Source organism: Musca autumnalis, unplaced genomic scaffold (genome assembly GCF_047663935.1).
Source record: "Musca autumnalis isolate F117 unplaced genomic scaffold, ASM4766393v1 scaffold_3, whole genome shotgun sequence".
Classification (NCBI taxonomy): Eukaryota; Metazoa; Arthropoda; class Insecta; order Diptera; family Muscidae; genus Musca; species Musca autumnalis.
Window position 1 is genome coordinate 210,178,327 of NW_027411866.1, and position 20,199 is coordinate 210,198,525.

Consider the following 20,199-nt stretch of genomic DNA (forward strand, 5'->3'; position numbering starts at 1 on the left):
ATGTGGGTTAGAACTCCAATGCAGTTATGCCATTATTAATTTTTTGAGGTGAACTCGTCCACTGATCCGGAAAGTTCAGTTCGAACAATTAATCTCAATTTGGCATGTATTTAAAATCACACAGATCCGACCCTTTTGTAACGGGAGATTTTTTTAAGAACTATAGGAAAGTTTTTCAAAACAAGCAAGTTCAAAGCCTGTATATATTGAAACAATTTTTTCCCAAAAAAACGTATTTATTTAGGTTTTTTTTTTAATTTTGGGAATTTGAACCGACAAAAATGTCCATTAGGATTAGAGATCAAAAGTTTTGCGGAGGAGATACTAAAAGGAATGGATCTACATTGACCATTATGGAAGTGGATCTCCAGCCACTACATGTGGTGCCATAGGGGGCTTGCCATTGAAAAAACTTTTACCATCGTAATTGAGGCAGCGAATGCAAGTTGCTTCAACAAAAATCAAAGTGATTCGATAGCAGGTCTTAAAGTGAACTTATCCGAAATTTTGTGTGGGAGGTCCCGGATGGAGTGGACAAATATAGTCCATATTTGAACCTGATCTATGTCTAGTAGATACATTAGGATGTGTAAAGTAGGGACCAATTCGGCCACTCCCTTCAAGAGTTACGGTATGAACAAATTTTCCGAACATTTTTGAACTTTAGTGGGGGAGGTACCTGAAGGAGTGGACCGATATGGCTTATATTCAAACTTAAACTATGTTTGGACAAAATATTACTAAGGCCAAATTTTGGACCGAATCGGCAGATCCGTTCTAGAGTTATCTTGCGCTCCAACCACCTCACGCGGTGTCATAGGGATTTTTTTGCAACTTTTTGGCTATTTTCTCAGGAAGTATGGACTTGCCCCTAATAAAACTTGTACCGTCTTATGGAGGGCAGTGAATACAAGTTGCTAAAACAAGAATCAGAGCGATTCGAGAGATGGCCCTAAACTGAACTTTGCCGAAATTTTGTGTGGGAGGTACCCGAAGGAGTGGGCCGATTGAGCCTATATTGGAACATTATCTAAGTCTGGTACACATTTTACGATGGGCAAAGTATGGACCAAATCGGTTACTTCCTTCAAGAACAAAACATTTTCCGAACATTTTCGAACTTTTGTGGGGGAGGTACCGGAAGGAGTGGACCGATATAATCCATCGTTGAACTTGAACTAAGTTTGGAAAAATATTACGAAAGCCAAATTTTGGACCGAATCGGTTGATCCGTTCGAGAGTTATCTTGCGCTCCAACCGATACACACGATGTCAGAGGGTTTTTGGTAACTTTCAGGCTATTTTCTCAGCAAGTATGGACTTGCCCCTAATGAAACTTACAGCGTCGTATAGAGGACAGCGAATACAACTTGCGTAAACAAAAATCAAAGCGATTCGAGACCAGGTCCTAAACTGAACTTTTCCGAAATTTTGTGTGGGAGATACCCGAAGGAGTGGACCGATTGAGTCCATATTGGAACCTCATCTAAGTTTGGTAGAAATTACACGATGTGCAAAGTATGGACCAAATCGGTTATTCCCTACATAAGTTATCGTGTGCACAAGTTTTGCGATAATTTTTGAACATTTGTGGGGGAGGTACCTGAAGGAGTGGACCTATATGACCCATCTTCGAACTTAAATCGAATCTAGACAAAATATTTCGATACCCAAAATGTGAACCGAATCGATTGATCCGTTCGAGAGTTATCGTGCGCACCAGCCAGCCAGACCGACAGACGGACGGACATTAGATCTACTCAAAATTGTCTGAAACGGATATCGTATAAACATACTTGGGGTCTAAAACCATTATTTCTATGAGGCAAATTTTTGGTCGTATCAAAGTGTAAATACCCTCTTTAGCCTAAAGGCTGAGGGTATAAAAACCCCTATTGCACCATATGTAGTGGCTGGAGAGCTCGAACCGAACCACTCCTTTCGGAGTACCATAGTCGCTAAAATGTTACGCGCGATTTCTCATAGACGTAGCAACCAATTTGGTCCAAACTTTGGATCTCTAAATATTGTCGAAACTTAGTTTATGTTCAAATTTGAGCCCTATCTGTCCAATCCTTGTTGTACCACCTTTTGGACATTTTTACCGAAGGTTTTCCTATTGGCCCTGTTTAGAGCGATATTATATTTTTCGTGTGCTAGTATGATAAAAAAGCTCTATCTATCGACATCCCCGCAAATTTTTGAGCTTTAATCCTATCCATACTTTTGTCGGTTCATAGCCCAAATACATAAGTTTTTTTGGGAAAAAAGTATTTCAATCCACACAGGCTGAGGGTATATCTCTGTCGGCAAAGCCGACTGATACTTTTTTACTTGTTCCAATATATGTATGTATATTAAAATATTTTACTTGTCGTATTGTAATTTGTAGAAAATTATTTTTAAGTAAAATGTCGTTTATCGATATACCTTGATAGTCCTTTTTTCGTCTGTCCAGGCAAACCGATTGTCAAGAAATTTGTTATTATTATTTTCGCTATTAAAGTATAGATCCTGCCACTAAAAAACAATTGTAAAACCACAATTTGGGTGCCACCGTGGTGCAATGGTATGCACACCCGCCTTGCACACATAAGGTCTTGGGTTCGATTCCCCGGCCAGGCAACATCAAAACACTTTTCAACGGTGGCAAAATACCCCTCAGTAATGTTGGCGACATTTCCTGAGTATTTCAGCCATGTAAAACTTCTCTACAAAAGTGGTGTCTTAGACACGCCGTTCGGACTCGGCGATAAACTGTAGGTCCCATATCATTGAGCTAATATGAATCGGGGTGCACCCATTGATATGAAAGAAGTCTCCCTTGTCCCTTATGGGATGTTTGTGGAACAATTATTATTAAAACCACAATTTACTTCAAATCAGCCATCATTTCCATTTATTTTTATTAGACAAACCTACCTACGTGTGGTCTCATCAAAATGTAATAAAATGGCAAACTAACGAATTTATATGACATCTTGTCCAAAGAAACATAAAATTTCATCTATGAGGTAGGCGGAGGGGCAAGGCCAACGACAACTAATAAACATAAAAACTGTGTGGTGTATCCACATCCGCCACATCATTTGTTGTTATTATTCTCACGTAGCAATTTTCCCTTTCTACTTCACTGGACATGGTGGACATGTTATTTGGTTGATTGGTGTTATTTTAGTTGCTTTTGTTGTTGTTATTGTTGCTGTTACGGCTCGTGATAATGATGGTAAATTGGTTAGACCACAAACACATTTACGTGCTAAATTATATTTTGGCCACTTTTTACATAACAAAATCCAATAACAAATTAGACTAACCTGTAAACCAAACCATGTCCATATTATTGGTTAGCCAAAATCTGTTAGAAACCATGCAATTGAAAATTCAATGCGTTTGGTGTTTTTCCCTCGGTTTCCCTTTGTCAATGTGATTAATTTTCTATTTTTATGGCAGTGCTTGGTAAAGTGGGGAGGGGGAATATGAGAAGAGAAGTAATGAAAAAAAAACCTAGGAAATAAGCAATGTAACACGTTACAATCGGTGGTGTGATGTAGTGCTCCTGAAAAAGCTGTTGCAATATTTGTCCAAAAATAAAGGAAGTGTTGCTGAAGCACCAGCCACGACAACAAATCAAACATTCACACACTTCAGTAAACAAGCAACCAAGCAAGCTGTAAACAACATCCAGCTGTATTGGAAATCGTTTTGGTTGGCTAGTTCGAATAGCTTTTAACTTACAACGAATAGATGTTGTGTTAAAAAAAGGCATTTTAAAATATCTTCCATAGGCAGAAGAAATTCTAAAGATCTTCTATAACAAAGGACCTTCTAAAGGTCTTCTATTGGCAGAGGATTTTCTAACGGTCTTCTATAAGCAGAGGTCCATCTAAAGTTTTTCTATAGACAGAAGATCTATTAAAGGGCTTTAATTGCAGAAGACTGTCTAAAGGTCTTCAATAGGCAGCCGACCTCCTGAAGGTCCTCTATAGGCAGATGGCATCCTATGGATCTTCCATAGGTAGAACAGCCGGAAGACTTTCTAAGGATCTTCAATTAGCAGAAGACCTTATAAGGCTGGTATTCTATAGACAGACGACCTTCTAAAGATAGAAGACTTTGTATAGACTTTCTATAGGCAGAAGACCTTCGAAAGGTCTTCGATAGGCAGATGACCTTCTAAAGGTCTTCGATGAGCAGACGACCTTCAAAAGGTCTTCTATAGGTGGAAGACCTTCTAAAGTCGTCTATAGACAGAATACCTTCTAAATGTCTTCTATAGGCAGAAGTCCCTCTATAGGCAGAAGGTCTTCTATAGGCAGTAGACCTTTTAAAGGTCTTCTATAGGCAGAAGACCTTCTAAAGGTCTTCTATAGGCAGAAGACCTTCTAAAGGCCTTCTATAGGCAGAAGACCTTCAGAAGGTCTTGTATGAGCAGAAACCCATCCTAAGGTATTCTATAGGCAGAAGGTCTCCAAAAGGTCTTCTGTATTAAAAGAACCTTCTAGGTCTTCCAAAGTTCTGATGTATGCAGAAGACCTTCTAAAGGCCTTATATAGACAGAAGTCCTTCTTAAGGTCTTCTATAGGCAGAAGACCTTCTAAAGTTCTTCTATAGGCAGAAGACCTTCTAAAGTTCTTCTATAGGCAGAAGACCTTCTAAAGGTCTTCTATAGGCAGAAGACCTTCAGAAGGTCTTGTATAAGCAGAGGACCATCCAAAGGTCTTCTATAGGTAGAAAACATTCTAAAGGTCTTCTATATGCAGAAGACCTTCTAAAGGTCTTCTATAGACAGAAGACCTTCAAAAGGTCTTCTATAGGCAGAAGACCTTCTAAAGGTCTTCTATAGGCAGAAGACCTTTAAAAGGTCTTCGATAGGCGGAAGACCTTCTAAAGCTCTTGTATGAGCAGAGGACCATCCAAAGGTCTTCTATAGGAAGAAAACATTTTAAGGGTTTTTTTTAGGCAGAAGATCTCCTAAAGGTCTTCTGTATTAAGAGAATCTTCTAAAGGTCTTCCAAAGTTCTGATATATGTAGAAGACTTTCTAAAGGTCTTCTATAGGCAGAAGACCTTCCAAAGGCCTTCTATAGGCAGAAGACCTTCTGAAGGTCTTCTATAGCCAGGAGGTCTTCTATAGGCAGAAGACCTTCTAAAGGACTTCTATAGGCAGAAGACCTTCTAAAGGACTTCTAAGGCAGAAAACCTTCTAAAGGTCTTCGATAGGCGGAAGACCTTCAAAAGGTTTTCGATAGGCGGAATACCTTCTAAAGGTCTTCTTTAAGCAGAGGACCTTTTAAATGTCTTCTATAGGAAGAGGACTTTCTGAAGATCTTCTATAGGAAGAAGACCTTCTAAAGGTCTTCTATAGGCCAAAGATCTTCTTCTGTACTTGGAGAATCTTCTAGAAGTCTTTCAAGGTTCTTCTATAGGCAGAAGACCTTCTAAAGGTCTTCGATACAGTCCTTTTAAAGGACTTCGATAGCCAGAAGACCTTCTAAATGTCTTCTATAGGCAGAACACTTTATAAGACAGAAGACCTACTAAAGGTCTTCTATAGACCAAAGACCTTTTTCTGTAGGCAGAAAACCTTCTAGAGGCCTTCCAAAGTTTTTCAAAAGACCTTCTAAAGGTCTTCTATAGGCAGAAGACCTTCCAAAGGTCTTCTATAGACAGTAGACCTTCTAAAGGTTTTCTATAGGCAGAAGACCTTCTAAACGTCTTCTATAGGCAGAAGGCCTTCTAAACGTCTTCTATAGGCAGAAGGCCTTCTATAGGCAGAAGACCTTCAAAAGATCTTTGATAGGCGGAAGACTTTCTAAAGTTCTTGTATGAGCAGAGGACCATCCAAAGGTCTTCTATAGACAGAAAACATTCCAAAGGTGGTTTATAGGCAGAAGATCTCCTAAAGGTCTTCTGTATTAAGAGAACCTTCTAAAGGTCTTCCAAAGTTCTGATATATGCAGAAGACCTTCTAAAAGTCTTCTATAGACAGAAGACCTTCTAAAGGTCTTCCATAGGCGGAATACCTTCTAAAGGTCTTCTATAGGCAGAAGACCTTCTAAAAGTCTTCTATAGACAGAAGACCTTCTAAATGTCTTCTATAGGCAGAAGCCCTTCTATAGGCAGAAGCCCTTCTATAGGCAGAAGACCTTCTAAAGGTCTTCTATAGACAGAAGACCTTCTAAATGTCTTCTATAGGCAGAAGCCCTTCTATAGGCAGAAGACCTTCTAAAGGTCTTCTATAGACAGAAGACCTTCTAAATGTCTTCTATAGGCAGAAGCCCTTCTATAGGCAGAAGACCTTCTAAAGGTCTTTTATAGACAGAAGACCTTCTAAATGTCTTCTATAGGCAGAAGCCCTTCTATAGGCAAAAGACCTTCTAAAGGTCTTCTATAGACAGAAGACCTTCTAAAGGTCTTCTATAGGCAGAAGACCTTCAAGAGGTCTTCGATAGGCGGAAGACTTTCCAAAGTTCTTGTATGAGCAGAGGAGCATCCAAGGCAGAAGCCCTTCTATAGGCAAAAGACCTTCTAAAGGTCTTCTATAGACAGAAGACCTTCTAAAGGTCTTCTATAGGCAGAAAACCTTCTAAAGGTCTTCGATAGGCGGAAGACCTTCAAAAGGTTTTCGATAGGCGGAATACCTTCTAAAGGTCTTCTTTAAGCAGAGGACCTTTTAAATGTCTTCTATAGGAAGAGGACTTTCTGAAGATCTTCTATAGGAAGAAGACCTTCTAAAGGTCTTCTATAGGCCAAAGATCTTCTTCTGTACTTAGAGAATCTTCTAGAAGTCTTTTAAGGTTCTTCTATAGGCAGAAGACCTTCTAAAGGTCTTCGATACAGTCCTTTTAAAGGACTTCGATAGCCAGAAGACCTTCTAAATGTCTTCTATAGGCAGAACACTTTATAAGACAGAAGACCTACTAAAGGTCTTCTATAGACCAAAGACCTTTTTCTGTAGACAGAAAACCTTCTAGAGGCCTTCCAACGTTTTGCAAAAGACCTTCTAAAGGTCTTCTATAGGCAGAAGACCTTCCAAAGGTCTTCTATAGACAGTAGACCTTCTAAAGGTCTTCTATAGGCAGAAGGCCTTCTAAACGTCTTCTATAGGCAGAAGGCCTTCTATAGGCAGAAGACCTTCAAAAGGTCTTTGATAGGCGGAAGACTTTCTAAAGTTCTTGTATGAGCAGAGGACCATCCAAAGGTCTTCTATAGACAGAAAACATTCCAAAGGTGGTTTATAGGCAGAAGATCTCATAAAGGTCTTCTGTATTAAGAGAACCTTCTAAAGGTCTTCCAAAGTTCTGATATATGCAGAAGACCTTCTAAAAGTCTTCTATAGACAGAAGACCTTCTAAAGGTCTTCCATAGGCGGAATACCTTCTAAAGGTCTTCTATAGGCAGAAGACCTTCTAAAAGTCTTCTATAGACAGAAGACCTTCTAAATGTCTTCTATAGGCAGAAGACCTTCTGAATGTCTTCTATAGGCAGAAGCCCTTCTATAGGCAGAAGACCTTCTAAAGGTCTTCTATAGACAGAAGACCTTCTAAATGTCTTCTATAGGCAGAAGCCCTTCTATAGGCAGAAGACCTTCTAAAGGTCTTTTATAGACAGAAGACCTTCTAAATGTCTTCTATAGGCAGAAGCCCTTCTATAGGCAAAAGACCTTCTAAAGGTCTTCTATAGACAGAAGACCTTCTAAAGGTCTTCTATAGGCAGAAGACCTTCAAGAGGTCTTCGATAGGCGGAAGACTTTCCAAAGTTCTTGTATGAGCAGAGGAGCATCCAAAGGTCTTCTGTAGGCAGAAAACATTCTTCTGAATTAAGAGAACCTTCTAAAGGTCTTCCAAAGTTCTGATATATGCAGAAGACCTTCTAAAGGTCTTCTATAGGTAGAAGACCTTCTAAAGCTCTTCTATCGACAAAAGACCTTTTAAAGGTCTTCTATAGACAGAAGACCTTCTTAAGGTCTTATATAGGCAGAAGACCTTCTAAAGGTCTTCTATAGGCAGAAGGCCTTCTAAAGGTCTGCTATAGGCAGAAGACCTTCTAAAGGTCTTCTATAGGCAGAAGACCTTCTAAAAGTCTTCTATAGACAGAAGACCTTCTAAATGTCTTCTATAGGCAGAAGCCCTTCTATAGGCAGAAGGCATTTTATAGGCAGAAGACCTTCTAAAGGTCTTCTATAGGAAGAAGACCTTTTAAAGGTCTTCTATAGGAAGAAGACCTTCTAAGGGTCTTCTATAGGCGGAAGACCTTTTAAAGGTCTTCTATAGGCAGAAGACCTTCTATAGGTCTTTGATAGGCGGAAGACTTTCTAAAGTTCCATCCAATGGTCTTCTATAGGCAGAAAAAATTCTTCTGAATTAAGATAACCTTCTAAAGGTCTTCCAATGTTCTGATACATGCATAAGACCTTCTAAAGGTCTTCTATAGGTAGAAGACCTTCTAAAGGCTTTCTATAGACAGAAGACTTTCTAAAGGTCTTCTATAGACAGAAGACTTCTATAGGCAGAAGCCCTTTTATAGGCAGAAGCCCTTCTATAGGCAGAAGACCTTCTAAAGGTCTTCTATAGACAGCAGACCTTCTAAAGGACTTCTATAGACAGAAGACCTTCTAAAAGTCTTCTATAGGCAGAAGACCTTCTAAAAATCTTCTATAGACAGAAGACCTTTAGATGGCAGAAGACCATCTATAGGCAGAAAACTTTGTAAGGGTCTTCTATAGAAGGAAGAGTTCCTAAAGGTCTTCTGTAGGCCAAAGACCTTCTTCTGTAGGCAGATAACCTTCTAGATGTCTTCCAAAGTTTTGTTATAGGCAGAAGACCACCTAAAAGTTTTCTATAGGCAGAGTAGACTTTCTGAAGGTCCTTAATATACTTTCTGAATGTCCTTAATAGACCCTCTGAAGGTCCTTCCGAAGGTCCTCAGTAAACCTCCTCAAGGTTTTCTATTAACCTTGTAAAGGTTTTCAATAGACTCAAGATCTTTCAAAACCAGATTAAACTTCATAGCGTTCTTGAAAGCTGAGGAGCTTATAACTAAGGCTACTCCCCAGTGAATTGTAGGGGTCTTTCAATATCAACTCCTTCTGTTTTTGGTGGCTAAATTCATCGTCAACACGTTTTAACTGATGTTGCCTGCTAAGGCTGCTGTTTGGGGCAACTACCATCAGCGGCACTATGACAAACATCAGTAGTACTATCCACTACTACAACAGCAACAACAACAACAACGACTAAATGGACATGTTCGACAAGAATTGTACGTGTTTTGCATATCCTTGTGTGGAAAATACAAAACAACTACAATACAACTGTGGAATAAAAGTGTACAATCTCTCGCTCAGCAGTGTTTGTATGTAGAGCTATGAAAGTATTGTGATTGTGTAGTACACACTCCCACAAAACGTGCAAACTCACCCGAAAACATACATTCCACTACATACAACAGGCTAGGATAAAAAGAAACAGACAAATAGCCAATTGATGTAGTGTAGTGGTCAATGGCAATAGAGTGTGTATGTGTGGGTGTGCATATGCTCTATAGCTGTGGTAAAAGTACAAACGGACATTTGAATTTATACCCTCAAATGAAAATGAATTTGTGGAATTTTTAAGAAAGCGTGTTTTTTTCTTTCTTGGCTTTGTTTCTGGTCTCCCTCGTTGTGTTTGTTTTTTCTCTCTTTTTTACGAGATATTATGTGCAACTTTTTGGATACATATACATAGTTTTGGTTTTGTTGTTGTTACTTTATCTTCTTTTGTATTCTTACTCCTACAAGAAATATTCATTTCAATTTACCCTAAATCTACACTTCAGCACATTTTCATTAAGAGTTCCGAACAGAGCTTTATTTGCTCCAAAACGACTAAAATTGATGTTGCTTTTCAGTTTGTTTGCCATCTGTGTAGAGTCGAAAAAAATGTTCCGTTTCTTATACAAAATGTCAACAAGAAGAATTATAGAGTCAATGAAAAATAAACAGATAAAAATTGAAATGGGATACAATTTAGTTCGGATACAATTGGAGATAAAAAACGAGGAAGGAAGACATTGCTTGTGTAGAGCTCAAGTAGATTGTTTAATGATTCATCGATGTTTTTGTCTAGTTCAGTTTTTGAATTTTATTTCGCCCACAGTACACTGTGTTTTATTTTTTAGAAATGCTCTTAATTTTTTTTGGACGATGTTCATTGGTTAAAACTTTGAAGTTTTCACTTTCCAACCGATAATAAAACTCAATTTCAAAGCTAAATTATAAGAATATTAAAATAATAACCCTGGGGCATGATTTTCCTGCGTTTTTTCAACGTCTAATCCTTCAAAGGTCTGTATCGGTGAGATGCAATCGATGTCTTGGATGAGTACATAGCACTGACTGTCCTGAAATTCCTGAGGGAGTATAGCGATAGGGATTGATTCACATCGAGTATTCGTTGACGTCATTAGACCATGAAAATAGATCATCATCAATAATAGACCACCCGACTACACAGACGAATTCCTCTACACAGAGGAATTCCTCTAAAAGAAAGGGTGCTTCTATAGACCCTTTCTAAAAGAAAGGGTGCTTCTATAGACCCTTTCTAAAAGAAAGGGTGCTTCTATAGACCCTTTCTAAAAGAAAGGGTGCTTCTATAGACCCTTTCTAAAAGAAAGGGTGCTTCTATAGACCCTTTCTAAAAGAAAGGGTGCTTCTATAGACCCTTTCTAAAAGAAAGGGTGCTTCTATAGACCCTTTCTAAAAGAAAGGGTGCTTCTATAGACCCTTTCTAAAAGAAAGGGTGCTTCTATAGACCCTTTCTAAAAGAAAGGGTGCTTCTATAGACCCTTTCTTAAAGAAAGGGTGCTTCTATAGACCCTTTCTAAAAGAAAGGGTGCTTCTATAGACCCTTTCTAAAAGAAAGGGTGCTTCTATAGACCCTTTCTAAAAGAAAGGGTGCTTCTATAGACCCTTTCTAAAAGAAAGGGTGCTTCTATAGACCCTTTCTAAAAGAAAGGGTGCTTCTATAGACCCTTTCTAAAAGAAAGGGTGCTTCTATAGACCCTTTCTAAAAGAAAGGGTGCTTCTATAGACCCTTTCTAAAAGAAAGGGTGCTTCTATAGACCCTTTCTAAAAGAAAGGGTGCTTCTATAGACCCTTTCTAAAAGAAAGGGTGCTTCTATAGACCCTTTCTAAAAGAAAGGGTGCTTCTATAGACCCTTTCTAAAAGAAAGGGTGCTTCTATAGACCCTTTCTAAAAGAAAGGGTGCTTCTATAGACCCTTTCTAAAAGAAAGGGTGCTTCTATAGACCCTTTCTAAAAGAAAGGGTGCTTCTATAGACCCTTTCTAAAAGAAAGGGTGCTTCTATAGACCCTTTCTAAAAGAAACGGTGCTTCTATAGACCCTTTCTAAAAGAAAGGGTGCTTCTATAGACCCTTTCTAAAAGAAAGGGTGCTTCTATATTTTTTAGATTAGACACATAAAATTTTGACGGAGAAAGGATACTAATTATTTCATTTTAGTTAAGAATATTTGCTTTGCTTGGTTTAGTTGTTTAACAGTGTGTATTAAATTTGGACCACCATTTACTTCTTAAAAAATCCTCGTCACATTGATTAAGTGCCTTTTGGCGAAAGAGTATTTCAACAAAACAGATGACAAAATGTTGCTAAGCATTAGACAATATCAAAATAAACATTGGCTGTTATCTTCAAGCTAAAGTAAATAGTTGTGTTCGCTGCCAAAAGCAATATGTTTACTTACTTAGTATCTTCTTCAAGTAAACATACACTTGATTATAATTTTCAATAGTTTTCCCCACACCAAAATATCATTTGACGCATTAGGGGGGAGTTTGTTGTCGTCATATTACTTCGTGTCCCATATTTATTTTGTTGTTGGCAACAAAAGAATTATGAAGCCAGCCGGAGAGCTTAATTTGAGTCACTTAGTCCTTAACGAATGTCATAAAAATCTCATTTTGTGTTGATGCGTTGCTATTTATAGAAAAAAACCATTTATTTGTTGCCTTAGTTGTTTATTCAATTTGGGTCGGTGTTGTTAGTTTCCTATGCGTTCTTTGTTGTTGTTGCTTTTTTGGGGGCAACATAAATCCATTTGGCAGTTATAAGAAAAGTTTGTTTTTGGTGATTTTTGTATTCAATTAAAGGTTGCTATTTTAGTTATGGTAGTATATAATTTACACATTCATTATGAGGGTTAGTTAGTGTAAAGGTTTTGTGTGTACAGACATACATACGTATTTCAAAATATCATAGAACAAATAATGAGTGAAATCGGAAAATTGTTTTTTTTTAATATTTTTTTTCATGGTCTCTCAGAAACGTGGATGTTTTAAATAATATTTTTTCATGGTCTATCAGAAACTTGGATTTTTAAATAATATTTTTTCATGGTCTATCAGAAACGTGGATTCTTTAAATAATATTTTTTCATGGTCTATCAGAAACGTGGATTTTTTAAATAATATTTGTTCATGGCCTATCAGAAACGTGGATTTTTTAAATAATATTTTTTCATGGTCTATCAGAAACGTGGATTTTTTAAATAATATTTTTTCATGGTCTATCAGAAACGTGGATTTTTTAAATATTATTTTTTCATTGTCTATCAGAAACGTGGATTTTTTAAATAATATTTTTTCATGGTCTATCAGAAACGTGGATTTTTTAAATAATATTTTTTCATGGTCTATCAGAAACGTGGATTTTTTAAATAATATTTTTTCATGGTCTTTCAGAAACGTGGATTTTTTAAATAATATTTTTTCATGGTCTATCAGAAACGTGGATTTTTTAAATATTATTTTTTCATTGTCTATCAGAAACGTGGATTTTTTAAATAATATTTTTTCATGGTCTATCAGAAACGTGGATTTTTTAAATAATATTTTTTCATGGTCTATCAGAAACGTGGATTTTTTAAATAATATTTTTTCATGGTCTATCAGAAACCTGGATTTTTTAAATAATATTTTTTCATGGTCTATCAGAAACGTGGATTTTTTAAATAATATTTGTTCATGGCCTATCAGAAACGTGGATTTTTTAAATAATATTTTTTCATGGTCTATCAGAAACGTGGATTTTTTAAATAATATTTTTTCATGGTCTATCAGAAACGTGGATTTTTTAAATAATATTTTTTCATTGTCTATCAGAAACGTGGATTTTTTAAATAATATTTTTTCATGGTCTATCAGAAACGTGGATTTTTTAAATAATATTTTTTCATTGTCTATCAGAAACGTGGATTTTTTAAATAATATTTTTTCATGGTCTATCAGAAACGTGGATTTTTTAAATAATATTTTTTCATGGTCTATCAGAAACGTGGATTTTTTAAATAATATTTTTTCATGGTCTATCAGAAACCTGGTTTTTTTAAATAATATTTTTTCATGGTCTATCAGAAACGTGGATTTTTTAAATAATATTTTTTCATGGTCTATCAGAAACGTGGATTTTTTAAATAATATTTTTTCATGGTCTATCAGAAACCTGGTTTTTTTAAATAATATTTTTTCATGGTCTATCAGAAACGTGGATTTTTTAAATAATATTTTTTCATGGTCTATCAGAAACGTGGATTTTTTAAATAATATTTTTTCATGGTCTATCAGAAACGTGGATTTTTTAAATAATATTTTTTCATGGTCTATCAGAAACCTGGTTTTTTTAAATAATATTTTTTCATGGTCTATCAGAAACGTGGATTTTTTAAATAATATTTTTTCATGGTCTATCAGAAACCTGGTTTTTTTAAATAATATTTTTTCATGGTCTATCAGAAACGTGGATTTTTTAAATAATATTTTTTCATGGTCTATCAGAAACGTGGATTTTTTAAATAATATTTTTTCATGGTCTATCAGAAACGTGGATTTTTTAAATAATATTTTTTCATGGTCTATCAGAAACCTGGTTTTTTTAAATAATATTTTTTCATGGTCTATCAGAAACGTGGATTTTTTAAATAATATTTTTTCATGGTCTATCAGAAACGTGGATTTTTTAAATAATATTTTTTCATGGTCTATCAGAAACGTGGATTTTTTAAATAATATTTTTTCATGGTCTATCAGAAACGTGGATTTTTTAAATAATATTTTTTCATGGTCTATCAGAAACCTGGTTTTTTTAAATAATATTTTTTCATGGTCTATCAGAAACGTGGATTTTTTAAATAATATTTTTTCATGGTCTATCAGAAACCTGGTTTTTTTAAATAATATTTTTTCATGGTCTATCAGAAACGTGGATTTTTTAAATAATATTTTTTCATGGTCTATCAGAAACGTGGATTTTTTAAATAATATTTTTTCATGGTCTATCAGAAACCTGGTTTTTTTAAATAATATTTTTTCATGGTCTATCAGAAACGTGGATTTTTTAAATAATATTTTTTCATGGTCTATCAGAAACGTGGATTTTTTAAATAATATTTTTTCATGGTCTATCAGAAACGTGGATTTTTTAAATAATATTTTTTCATGGTCTATCAGAAACGTGGATTTTTTAAATAATATTTTTTCATGGTCTATCAGAAACCTGGTTTTTTTAAATAATATTTTTTCATGGTCTATCAGAAACGTGGATTTTTTAAATAATATTTTTTCATGGTCTATCAGAAACGTGGATTTTTTAAATAATATTTTTTCATGGTCTATCAGAAACGTGGATTTTTTAAATAATATTTTTTCATGGTCTATCAGAAACGTGGATTTTTTAAATAATATTTTTTCATGGTCTATCAGAAACGTGGATTTTTTAAATAATATTTTTTCATGGTCTATCAGAAACCTGGTTTTTTTAAATAATATTTTTTCATGGTCTATCAGAAACGTGGATTTTTTAAATAATATTTTTTCATGGTCTATCAGAAACCTGGTTTTTTTAAATAATATTTTTTCATGGTCTATCAGAAACGTGGATTTTTTAAATAATATTTTTTCATGGTCTATCAGAAACGTGGATTTTTTAAATAATATTTTTTCATGGTCTATCAGAAACCTGGTTTTTTTAAATAATATTTTTTCATGGTCTATCAGAAACGTGGATTTTTTAAATAATATTTTTTCATGGTCTATCAGAAACGTGGATTTTTTAAATAATATTTTTTCATGGTCTATCAGAAACGTGGATTTTTTAAATAATATTTTTTCATGGTCTATCAGAAACGTGGATTTTTTAAATAATATTTTTTCATGGTCTATCAGAAACCTGGTTTTTTTAAATAATATTTTTTCATGGTCTATCAGAAACGTGGATTTTTTAAATAATATTTTTTCATGGTCTATCAGAAACCTGGTTTTTTTAAATAATATTTTTTCATGGTCTATCAGAAACGTGGATTTTTTAAATAATATTTTTTCATGGTCTATCAGAAACGTGGATTTTTTAAATAATATTTTTTCATGGTCTATCAGAAACGTGGATTTTTTAAATAATATTTTTTCATGGTCTATCAGAAACGTGGATTTTTTAAATAATATTTTTTCATGGTCTATCAGAAACCTGGTTTTTTTAAATAATATTTTTTCATGGTCTATCAGAAACGTGGATTTTTTAAATAATATTTTTTCATGATATATATAATATTTTTTCATGGTCTATCAGAAACGTGGATTTTTTAAATAATATTTTTTCATGGTCTATCAGAAACCTGGTTTTTTTAAATAATATTTTTTCATGGTCTATCAGAAACGTGGATTTTTTAAATAATATTTTTTCATGGTCTATCAGAAACGTGGATTTTTTAAATAATATTTTTTCATGGTCTATCAGAAACGTGGATTTTTTAAATAATATTTTTTCATGGTCTATCAGAAACGTGGATTTTTTAAATAATATTTTTTCATGGTCTATCAGAAACGTGGATTTTTTAAATAATATTTTTTCATGGTCTATCAGAAACGTGGATTTTTTAAATAATATTTTTTCATGGTCTATCAGAAACCTGGTTTTTTTAAATAATATTTTTTCATGGTCTATCAGAAACGTGGATTTTTTAAATAATATTTTGTCATGATATATATAATATTTTTTCATGGTCTATCAGAAACGTGGATTTTTTAAATAATATTTTTTCATGGTCTATCAGAAACGTGGATTTTTTAAATAATATTTTTTCATGGTCTATCAGAAACGTGGATTTTTTAAATAATATTTTTTCATGGTCTATCAGAAACGTGGATTTTTTAAATAATATTTTTTCATGGTCTATCAGAAACGTGGATTTTTTAAATAATATTTTTTCATGGTCTATCAGAAACCTGGTTTTTTTAAATAATATTTTTTCATGGTCTATCAGAAACGTGGATTTTTTAAATAATATTTTTTCATGGTCTATCAGAAACCTGGTTTTTTTAAATAATATTTTTTCATGGTCTATCAGAAACGTGGATTTTTTAAATAATATTTTTTCATGGTCTATCAGAAACGTGGATTTTTTAAATAATATTTTTTCATGGTCTATCAGAAACCTGGTTTTTTTAAATAATATTTTTTCATGGTCTATCAGAAACGTGGATTTTTTAAATAATATTTTTTCATGGTCTATCAGAAACCTGGTTTTTTTAAATAATATTTTTTCATGGTCTATCAGAAACGTGGATTTTTTAAATAATATTTTTTCATGGTCTATCAGAAACGTGGATTTTTTAAATAATATTTTTTCATGGTCTATCAGAAACCTGGTTTTTTTAAATAATATTTTTTCATGGTCTATCAGAAACGTGGATTTTTTAAATAATATTTTTTCATGGTCTATCAGAAACGTGGATTTTTTAAATAATATTTTTTCATGGTCTATCAGAAACGTGGATTTTTTAAATAATATTTTTTCATGGTCTATCAGAAACGTGGATTTTTTAAATAATATTTTTTCATGGTCTATCAGAAACCTGGTTTTTTTAAATAATATTTTTTCATGGTCTATCAGAAACGTGGATTTTTTAAATAATATTTTTTCATGGTCTATCAGAAACGTGGATTTTTTAAATAATATTTTTTCATGGTCTATCAGAAACGTGGATTTTTTAAATAATATTTTTTCATGGTCTATCAGAAACGTGGATTTTTTAAATAATATTTTTTCATGGTCTATCAGAAACGTGGATTTTTTAAATAATATTTTTTCATGGTCTATCAGAAACCTGGTTTTTTTAAATAATATTTTTTCATGGTCTATCAGAAACGTGGATTTTTTAAATAATATTTTTTCATGGTCTATCAGAAACCTGGTTTTTTTAAATAATATTTTTTCATGGTCTATCAGAAACGTGGATTTTTTAAATAATATTTTTTCATGGTCTATCAGAAACGTGGATTTTTTAAATAATATTTTTTCATGGTCTATCAGAAACCTGGTTTTTTTAAATAATATTTTTTCATGGTCTATCAGAAACGTGGATTTTTTAAATAATATTTTTTCATGGTCTATCAGAAACGTGGATTTTTTAAATAATATTTTTTCATGGTCTATCAGAAACGTGGATTTTTTAAATAATATTTTTTCATGGTCTATCAGAAACGTGGATTTTTTAAATAATATTTTTTCATGGTCTATCAGAAACCTGGTTTTTTTAAATAATATTTTTTCATGGTCTATCAGAAACGTGGATTTTTTAAATAATATTTTTTCATGGTCTATCAGAAACCTGGTTTTTTTAAATAATATTTTTTCATGGTCTATCAGAAACGTGGATTTTTTAAATAATATTTTTTCATGGTCTATCAGAAACGTGGATTTTTTAAATAATATTTTTTCATGGTCTATCAGAAACCTGGTTTTTTTAAATAATATTTTTTCATGGTCTATCAGAAACGTGGATTTTTTAAATAATATTTTTTCATGGTCTATCAGAAACGTGGATTTTTTAAATAATATTTTTTCATGGTCTATCAGAAACGTGGATTTTTTAAATAATATTTTTTCATGGTCTATCAGAAACGTGGATTTTTTAAATAATATTTTTTCATGGTCTATCAGAAACCTGGTTTTTTTAAATAATATTTTTTCATGGTCTATCAGAAACGTGGATTTTTTAAATAATATTTTTTCATGGTCTATCAGAAACGTGGATTTTTTAAATAATATTTTTTCATGGTCTATCAGAAACGTGGATTTTTTAAATAATATTTTTTCATGGTCTATCAGAAACGTGGATTTTTTAAATAATATTTTTTCATGGTCTATCAGAAACGTGGATTTTTTAAATATTATTTTTTCATGGTCTATCAGAAACCTGGATTTTTTAAATAATATTTTTTCATGGTCTATCAGAAACGTGGATTTTTTAAATAATATTTTTTCATGGTCTATCAGAAACCTGGATTTTTTAAATAATATTTTTTCATGGTCTATCAGAAACGTGGATTTTTTATATAATATTTTTTCATGGTCTATCAGAAACGTGGATTTTTTAAATAATATTTTTTCATGGTCTATCAGAAACGTGGATTTTTTAAATAATATTTTTTCATGGTCTATCAGAAACGTGGATTTTTTAAATAATATTTTTTCATGGTCTATCAGAAACGTGGATTTTTTAAATAATATTTTTTCATGGTCTATCAGAAACCTGGTTTTTTTAAATAATATTTTTTCATGGTCTATCAGAAACCTGGTTTTTTTAAATAATATTTTTTCATGATATATATAATATTTTTTCATGGTCTATCAGAAACGTGGATTTTTTAAATAATATTTTTTCATGGTCTATCAGAAACGTGGATTTTTTAAATAATATTTTTTCATGGTCTATCAGAAACGTGGATTTTTTAAATAATATTTTTTCATGGTCTATCAGAAACGTGGATTTTTTAAATAATGTGTTGTTGAGGAACAGCACCAACACAGCAAAAAATAAAGGAAATCAAAAACCACTTTTTGAAAAAGTGTCCGATTTCACTCAGAAATCCCCTTATGTATGTATGTATATTAAAATATCACATAAAAATGTGAAACCATACTTCGTTTTTAGGAACATCATGTATTTGCAGTTTGCCTCTAAGACATTATTACATTGACATTCGAATTGTGAAGCTGTTTCATTCCTAATAAAGATATTTAGTGGACAATTTTGTGTAGAATATTCATGTATAAATATAAATAATTTTTTTTTGGCAAATTACTCGACATAGAAATTACATAAGTTTTTTTTCAAAAATCAAAACGAATTTTGAATACATGTATTTAAAGATTCAAATTTATTGTTGACAGCTGCTTTAGCATTTTGCTTTGCAATTACAATTTTAGAAAATGTAAATTTCTTTGACCAACATACCAGACCACTCATACATACATACAAATACAAGCAATTGTAAGCCAATGCTTTCATATTTTCCAATTTATATTTATTACAAAAATAACAACAAAATAACATCATCATTTAATGCAAATTCCATTTTCATTGTTTCGCTTCCAGGCTTTCTTGGTAGTTTCCTATCGAAGGGCTTGAAGACCAATCAATTAGAAGTGAATACCGATGAGAAAACATTGCGACCGATAGCTCGTCTCAAAGAGCCACGTGATCTATTTGCCCTGCCCAAAGACAAGGACAATGATTGTTCACAACAGGCCCCCAGATGGCCGATTGAATGTCAGGTAAGTAGTACATAAACAACATATTAAAATTACATTTTATTCCAAATAATAATAAAAAATCGACAATGAATAAACTGTTATACATACCTATGTGTCTGAATACAAAATAGAATTTGGTCCACTGCTCAACTTCTTAGTCTGTGCCACAAAATAAATGTACCACAAAATGTTGTTTTGCCAAAAACCAAGACAAAATAAAAACTATGAACATCATAATTTTTACAATAATGCCGAATCGAATGTAAGTGATTTACGCTATTTTTGTTCGTACAAAATAAGAAAATATGTACGAGCAACAATGGCAAATACCCAAAACAATGTTAGCTTCAGAAATCGAGGTTTATGAGGTGTAGTATAAAAGTATTATTTTTGTTCATTTTTAACTTTACTTGGCTATATGCTCAATTAAATAAAAATAATCGTTTCTTACCTTTAAGTTGTATTTTCAAGAATGCCAAGGCCTACTATATTGCCAAACTATGCTATTGTTGCTGATAGGTAGGTTAGCCCATAGCCGTCCTACCCACATTTGAACTGGAACGTGGCATCCCCCCATACCATTGCTATCGAAAACGATATCGTTT

The 20,199-nt window shown here is 33.1% G+C and overlaps 2 protein-coding genes across 19 annotated transcripts in view; one reads left to right on the forward strand and one right to left on the reverse strand.

Annotated features, from left to right (window-relative positions):
• The window catches only part of Nadsyn (NAD synthetase), a 443,475-nt gene that overhangs the window by 138,764 nt on the left and 284,512 nt on the right, over positions 1-20,199 (reverse strand). The window lies entirely within an intron of this gene.
• The window catches only part of Nna1 (Nna1 carboxypeptidase), a 411,438-nt gene that overhangs the window by 113,767 nt on the left and 277,472 nt on the right, over positions 1-20,199 (forward strand). For all 16 annotated transcript variants that reach the window (XM_073976458.1, XM_073976461.1, XM_073976468.1 and 13 more), the window contains one exon: positions 19,437-19,615. In XM_073976458.1, the coding sequence (XP_073832559.1) occupies positions 19,437-19,615 (179 nt within the window). The remainder of the gene's footprint in view (positions 1-19,436; positions 19,616-20,199) is intronic.